This window comes from Periplaneta americana, chromosome 4 (genome assembly GCF_040183065.1).
Source record: "Periplaneta americana isolate PAMFEO1 chromosome 4, P.americana_PAMFEO1_priV1, whole genome shotgun sequence".
Classification (NCBI taxonomy): domain Eukaryota; kingdom Metazoa; phylum Arthropoda; class Insecta; order Blattodea; family Blattidae; genus Periplaneta; species Periplaneta americana.
The window spans coordinates 15,432,985-15,441,540 of record NC_091120.1 but is presented as its reverse complement, the minus strand read 5'-3'; the positions used below and the strand labels follow the sequence as shown (position 1 = coordinate 15,441,540).

Here is an 8,556-nt window from a genome sequence, read left to right as displayed (position 1 = left end):
GCTAAAGATTATACATAATAAAAAAAAAGTAAAATCCGAATTTCTCCATACATTTTAACCAACTCACAATGTAATTATTTCTTCACATAATCCACCTGGCAATCAACACATCTCTCGCAATGGAAGACCAGTTTCTTCATATACCATTACTGTAGTATTTTTCACTTTGATGACAGAACAACAGCCTCACTTCTATCTGTGCAGCATCATCAGAATCAAAAATACAGGCCTCTCAGGTGTTCCTTAAGTTTTGGGAAGAGGTGGCTCCAGATCAGAACTGTATGAAGGATGATCAAAGACAGTGAAACCAAGTCCCATCGTGCACTAAGTTTACAGAAACCCAGTTCTGCAATTATCATCTGCACACTTGACTGACAGCTGCTCCTACGTTATGCAACAATTCCATCTAATGAGTTCGTTGACTCAGCTCCGATGATGATATCTGCACATTCATCTCCATAAACAGCCTTCATTCTCCCTATGAATGTCAACTGGGGCCATATTTTCTACCATTAGAAACTCTATCACAGAATGCTGCTTCAGACATACCAACATAGTGTTGTTACATGCAGTCATGTTTCAGAGCTCTCTAGCAGCAGAGGTACGAAGTCAGTGAAGTAGGAAAGTTAACTGAATAGAATATATAACAACTAGTACTCCGAACTATGTTAACAGTAACACAAAAAAATTAGGAGGCATTATTTTTAAAAACACCCTCATAAATAGGTGAAGTGGTACTTACCTAAATAGCCGCCCGTCCTTGATGAAAATGTCTGCTTCTCTATATTGTCTCTCAGTTTAGTGAAAACCACATTTCGTAACATTCACAATCACAAACAGATTATTTCATATCAGGAAGCGCGAGTCATGAATTTGGGTTACAAATGTGAATATCTCGCACTTCCTTGCATTTTTATAGTATGTTTTGAAAAGTGAACTAAGGACTCGGGTGCAAGATCTGTTTTCCACATAAATGTCTTTGTGGAGCCACTGTTGATCCCTATGGTCACCATGGCTTAAGTTGCCCCAAAAATACCGGGAGATTTGCCAGGCACTTTCAATTAAATGACATCATTAAAAGGGCACTTGTCTCTGCTGGTTTTCCATCAATCCTGGAACCTATTGGAATCTGCCGTTCTGATGGAAAAAGACCAGATGGATTGACCTTGATACCCTGGTCTCATGGAAAATCTCTGCTATGGGATGCCACTTGTGTCGACACTTTAGCACCATCACATTTGCCTGTCACCTCCAAAGTTGCTGCAACATCTGCAGTGAGCATCAAAAGGAATAAGTATCGGGATCTCCAGGACAGATATTTGTTCTCTGTTTTTGCTGTTGAGACGTTGGGAACTTGGTGCTCAGAGGCTAAAATGCTGGTTTCAGACATCGGAAAAAGTTGCAAGCGCTCAATGGAGACTCCAGGTCGACTGACTTCTTGAGACAAAGAATCGCTATTGCTATCCAGCGTGGGAATGCTGCCAGTGTTAAGGGGACATTTCCTCAAACACTGGCTTTGGAGGAAATATTTTATTTTTAAAATTCAAAATATTGGCCTAATACCGGAATCGACTGCGTTTGTTGTCGCAACAAGACTTGAAGAGTCTTGAAGGAATTCTGTTGGAAGACGTTCAGGAATCTTTGCCACATTGTAATAAAACCCTCAAGACTTTGCAGAATGAGATTATTATACATCTCGCGACCAATTGACAAAAAGAAGATTTTGTTCTTCACAAACAAGACAGCAGCTCTGCCTGTGGACAATGAGTTCCAGAAACTCTGGCGTTCTGTGGTAGTTTAGAGCACGGATAACCTGAAGATAGAGGAATATCTGGAGAAACAGGGAATCTGCTCCATGGAAGATCGTAGACCCAAGAAGGCGACACTCCACAAGCGTAAGAAACCGAACCAGCGCAAGAAGCCGCGAGACAACGAGCACTTGGCTGACACCCTGGAAACGTACGACGACAAGTACAGTGTAACTGTCATGGAACAGTGATTAATTAATTACATATTTATGTAAAACTTTATAAATAAATACTTCATTGAGGCGCAAAAAAAAAAAACTAAGGACACAGAAATGAAAACATTACCATACACATACAACATTTATAATTTTATTCTCCCATAATGAGATGAATGAATTCCGACTAATTGTTATTCTCTGAAAGCACAATTCGTCTACGTATTCTTAGTTATTGTCAGCAGGTCTCTTATGCGCAGTTGATAAATTAAATCCGCCCCCTAAAAAGTGTGACTCTGCATTTATGGACGGCAAAATAAGATTACTAGCCAGTTCACGCTCCCGTTCTTTAACTTTCTGCTCACGCCGTTTCTGAAAATCAAAGAAATAAAATCTCTTAGATAGAAACTTCACTAAAATGTGACTTCATGTTCGATAGAAAAGAACAGTTTAATCTCTAGGAAAATATTCACCTTGCTAGTTCAGAAGTTTACTACATTAGATTGTTAATAAACATACAATATATATATATATATATATATATATATATATATATATATATATATAAGTTGTATGAACACTTTGCAAATGATGATAATTAAGATTGGTAAAATTCAGACATGTTTCGGAGGGTGCCCCTCCATCTTCAGTGACATTACCACGACTGCAAAAGGAAAATAAATATATATAAGATTCGTGGATGGTTATGTTTAAATTTTTTTTTTATTGGGTTATTTTACGACGCTGTATCAACATCTAGGTTATTTAGTGTCTGAATGAAATGAAGGTGATAATGCTGGTGAAATTAGTCCGGGGTCCAGCACCGAAAGTTACCCAGCATTTGCTCGTATTGGGTTGAGGGAAAACCCCAGAAAAAACTTCAACCAGGTAACTTGCCCCGACCGGGATTCGAACCCGGGCCACCTGGTTTCGCAGCCAGACGCGCTGACCGTTACTCCACATGTGTGGACTATGTTTAAAAATAAAGTACAAAAAATATATACGACGTCTGAATAATATTATTTAATTCTTATGAGGCTAGAAAAAGTTGAGAGATTAATGACCAATGTATGTCCTATACAAAGATATAAAAAATATAAAAAAGTTAAAAATGGGTAAAACTGGTATTCTGAAATAAATTAACATCATAAGAAGTAAGTACTATCTAATAGTAAAAAACATGTATCATATTTAAAAAATACAAAGAGTAAATGAAAAAGAAGAATGGACAGAATTATAATCTGGACAAAAGACTCACCGCTGGTTCAGGTGTTCAACCACGATGTAAAGGAGACTGACTATGATGAAAGAAGGGACAGAAATTGCGTTGACTAATACTACGTTAATCTTTTCCTGTTCAAATCGGAAGTAATATAAAGGTCAAAAAGAATATTTTTTCATGAATTGCTTTATCATTTAAATTTTGAGGGTTAACAAATTTGTCTTTATATATTTCAATAGATTCTAAAATGTTCAATAGTTTACCTTTCCTGTTAGTATGTAAGATTTCCATGTCTGTGTTAATATCTGTAAAATAATGTTGATTATTAAATATATGTTCATTGAAAGCAGAATGCGAAATTTCATGAGAAATGTTTTTATTTTCTTTATATCTTATATTGAAATTTCGGCCAGTTTGACATATATATATATATATATATATATATATATATATATATATATATATATATATGTGTATTTTTTTTATCCAATGCCACCAGGTTGTCTTTTCGACATTTCTGGTCTTCTCTCCTGGCCGTGGCTTAGTTGTAACCCACTTCTGAGGTTGGGGCGCCTGGAAGGCGGAGTTACATTACCCCGATGATGTGATAGGATGATTATGATAATGTGGTGCCAGGAGAGGTTTTAAATCTAAACTTAACCTAAATTCCAGACCATGGACGAACACAGGAATAATCCCCTTTAAGGAAAAATTCCTGTGCTCTAACCGGGAATCGAACCTGGGACCTCATGAACTATAGCCAGAAGCTCTGACCACTAGACCATGAGGCTGGTTTCAATATTATCACACACAAAGGTTACAAAAATATAAGCAGATAATATCTCTCAATACAGGCATACAGTTTGACCTATATATGTGGCATCACATTCTGGAAACTGACATTTTAATTTGTATATGCCTGAGGAATTAAATTTGTCAAAATTGCTAGTATGTTTAATTGACCTTACATGTGTGATTTAAATTAGATTGTTATTTTATTATTAATAGTATTTCCTACTATTCCCTGCTTCAAAACTCCTACATATGGCGAAAGTCAATAGCAAAGTGTTGTGATGTAGCAATATTGTCATCTACAAATGACAGAGACAGAAAGAGATGGAGAAAGAAGTCACTTCTTCATTAGATCATTACTGCTGACATACATTTAATAAGCAAATTCGAAAACATGGGATATCATATAGGGCTGCCACATATCTCTTATTGACATAAATTGTCCGGCAATGGAATACTGTATCGCAAGCTCTGGACTGATAGCAAATGTCCTGGGATTTGCTGTCGCATTCTTCCACAGCCACCATAATAAGGAAAAACTCCGTAAAATACAATTATTAAACAGTTACTATGCACATAAAAATGTTTAAACCCTTCTTACACAACCAAATGGCGTCAAAAGCATGACTGATCCTTGAATAGAGTTGAATTTAGCTTCGATGGTTAAATAATTTAATCACAACGTAAAATATGTTTATTTAATACAGTAATATGTTACTTTAGTTCATACTAGAGATACCTGGCTTCCACAAATCACGAATTGGCGAAATACCGGTTTTTAGCCGATGAAAGCAAAAATGTTATGTTTGAAGTCCTTCCAGGTGAAAATATCATCAAGTTTAAATGCGCGAAAAAACGCGAAATTTTTGTTTTTAGTACGAATTTTTTCGAAATGATGTTTTTCAAGTGAAGTTTTGATTTATTTTTTTACAACATTTTAATTAAAGTGCCCGAAGATGGATACTCATGTACAAAATTTTGAATCTAATATCCAAACCATACTTCAAATGACTTTATTTTTAAATACAAGGTAGAAATAGACTCATTGTTTTGTGGTGCCTAGTATATATTGTTCACACACAGGATGGGAGACTGTTATACAGACTTCTCTACACAACAGGTAATGTGTTAATACCAGGGTAATTTCATAAATAATGCACAGGTTGGTAGAACTGTGAAGTGGATGACGCAACAACAATGAAAATTACGTCAGTTGCAGCTGAAGGATTGAGGAAGAAGCACGCGTGTTCGTTTCGTCCATAGCATACTCTGTGTTTAGGTAACGAGAGCTAGAAATGGAAATATCATTACAACAAACTAAAACTATAGCTTTTCATGGATTATAGAACAAATATCAAACTTCCAATGTCTAAGATGTGATATTCCCTATTATTAAAATCGAGATATAAATAGTAAATTGTCAGCCTGGTTGGCGGAGTTGGTATAGCGCTGGCCTTCTATGCCCGAGGTTGCTGGTTCGATCCTGGGTCAGATCAATGGCATTTAAGTGTGCTTAAATGCGACAGGCTCATGTACTGGTATGTAAAAGAACTCCTGCGGGACAAAATTCCAGCACATCTGGCGACGCTGATATAACCTCTGCAGTTGCGAGCGTCGTTAAAAAAACATAACATTTAATATTCGATCCCGGGTCAGGTCAATGGCATTTAAGTGTGCTTAAATGCGACAGGCTCATGTCAGTAGATTTACTGGCATGTGAAAGAACTCCTGAGGGACAAAATTCCGGCACACCGGCGACGCTGATATAACCTCTGCAGTTGCGAGTATCGTTAAATAAAACATAACATTTTTATAAATAATAAATTTCAATCAATATGTGGAATTATACAGAGGAGTTGTTCTTATAGGAGTTTTCATCTCCATACTGGTAAACTAGGAGAGATGAGGACGGTCTAATCAACCAAATCTAGAAGCGCTAGCTATTGATTTCCTCATGATATCGTGTATTTATCTCTTTTTTCGTGTTTTTATTTTTTTTTTCCATTTTTATACCACAAGCAACTATATACTTCTGATTGAGGTGCTGTCTGATATGTACATCCATTATCAGGCAGTACATCTCACTTGACGAAATGTGTCACAGGAAGAACAATAATCGTTTGTATACATCTGAAGTCTGATTAGTGAAACATGTAGGTAGTCAGAGATGTATGCAATGGAGGAGGAAAGGAATGGGCCACCTTAACCAATTATCTCCTGGTTTAGTTGTCTCATACGTGATGTCTTATTGGTGTCACTTATTATGAGGTTCAAACCTGTCTTCAGACTGCAACTATAATTTTATACTATCTATTGTAATTGGGGCTAATATTAGTAGATTCAATATTCTGAAATTAAAGGACTAGGAAACTAAGCAACGTTATCAGGTTGAAATTTCAAATAGGTTTGCTGCTTTAGTAACTTCCGACGAAGCTGAGAAAGAGTTAGATGTTAATAGCGTGTGGGACAATATCCGAGATAATATCAAAATTGCAGCTGAGCAGAGCATAGGTTATCATGAAACTAAGAAAAAGAAACCATGGTTTGATGAAGATTGTTCCATTGCAGTAGATAGAAGGAAAGAGGCAAAATTGAAATTCTTACAGGATCCAATTGAGGAGGGTTTTTCAGAATAAGGTGCTTAGGAAAATATTTGGGGCTAAGAGGGATGAAGTTACAGGAGAATGGAGAAAGTTACACAATGCAGAGCTGCACACATTGCATCCTTCACCTGACATAATTAGGAACATTAAATCCAGATGTTTGAGATGGGCAGGGCATGTAGCACATATGGGCGAATCCAGAAATGCATATAGAGTGTTAGTTGGGAGGCCAGAGGGGAAAAGACCTTTGGGGAGGCCGAGACGTAGATGGGAGGATAATATTAAAATGGATTTGAGGGAGGTGGGATATGATCGTAGAGACTGGATTAATCTTGCTCAGGATAGGGACCAATGGCGGGCTTATGTAAGGGCGGCAATGAACCTCTGGGTTCCTTAAAAGCCAGTAAGTAAGTATTGTAATTGGGGCTTTGCCCTGTTATAGACAGATAAATACATAAAATGTTCTGCTTACTAACAAATGAAGACTTTGCGGGAAAAAGGATGAATGTCACAGTTTTCTTAAAGTTGATATCATTATCTAATTCAATGGATCACTGCAAAATTTAATGTTGTTCTTATGAAAAATGGTAAAAAAGAGAATTATCACCACGAATACAGTAATCCTTTCCTTTATTTTCTATAGAAACAGCACTACATCTTCCAATTATAGACTCAATTAGATCATTATGTAATCCTTAACAGAAATGTTGTTGTTGTTTTCTAATGCCAGGCGTTTGACAATAAAGTCATTTGACCTCTTGCACTCCAATATTTTTCAAAGATATTATCATGGCCAGCCACTGAAGCACAGATTTTGAGGTGTTCCGAATCCATTTCTTGGTTTGAGTTGCACAATGGGCAGTTAGGGGCCTGATATATTCCAATTCTATGCAGGTGTTTGGCCAAACAATCATGGCCTGTTGCCAATCTAAATGCAGCTACAGACGATTTTCGTGGTAAATCGGGAATTAACTGTGGATTTTGATGCAGAGAGTTCCATTTTTTCCCTTGGGATTGTGTTATCAAATTTTGTTTGTTGAAGTCTAAGTATGTAGATTTAATAAATCTTTTCACAGAGTAATACGTAGATTTAGTAACAGGTCTGTAAGTAGCAATGCTGCCCTTCTTTGCTAAAGCATCCGCATTCTTGTTCCCCAGGATTCCACAGTGGGATGGTATCCATTGGAATACAATTCTTTTATTGAGTGATATTAATTGAGAGAGCATTTTAGTTATTTCTGCTGTTTGAGATGAAGGTGTGTGTTTAGAGACTATTGATAGAATAGCTGCTTTGGAGTCTGACAATGTAACTGTATTCTTAAATTTATTGATGTGGGATAGAAGATTCCTGAGACTTTTACTTATTGCAATGATTTCTCCATCAAAACTTGTTGTTCCATACCCAAGAGATCTATAAAGTGAGAAGAGACAGCACGTAACACCTGCACCAGCACCTTGTTCTCTGGAGATCAAGGATCCATCGGTGTATAAATGAAGCCAGTTTTGTGGAGGGTACCTAATATTAATTGTCTCTAATTGTTTTAGTATTTCAGTGTTTACTTCTGATTTTAGTATTTCTTCTGTTAAATTTAGATTATATTCTATATTTAATAGAGTTAAAGGGTTTGGTTTAATTTGTAGGTTTAACAGAAATGTGACATTCATCATTTTTCCCGCGAACTCTTCAAATTATAATTTTAAATAATATCTTAATGTATGAATGTGATGCAATTGGGAAAGCATGGTGATTTGCAAGCACAGTACAGCATTCCAGTATTAAATTTCGTTCAAGATTTCAGTCTGGCATTTTGCTCACAATTTGAATTACAGTGTAATAGTATTTGGCAGCAATCATTAACAAACTGCACCATGAACAGCTTCCTGTTTTAAGTGGTTCCCTATTTACTCATTGCCCTTCTTTCTTTCCATGTACAGTGAGTAGTATCTGAATTCATGATGCATAATAATACATTCTT

The 8,556-nt window shown here is 36.4% G+C and overlaps 1 protein-coding gene across 1 annotated transcript in view; it reads right to left on the bottom strand.

Moving 5' to 3' along the window:
- Positions 1 to 1,816: 1,816 nt before the first annotated feature.
- LOC138697550 (cilia- and flagella-associated protein 58-like) overlaps positions 1,817 to 8,556 on the bottom strand; it is a 57,658-nt gene continuing 50,918 nt past the window's right edge. The window contains exon 16 of the mRNA XM_069822884.1: positions 1,817 to 2,335. Coding sequence (XP_069678985.1) covers positions 2,192 to 2,335 — 144 coding nt within the window. The 3' untranslated portion in view covers positions 1,817 to 2,191. The remainder of the gene's footprint in view (positions 2,336 to 8,556) is intronic.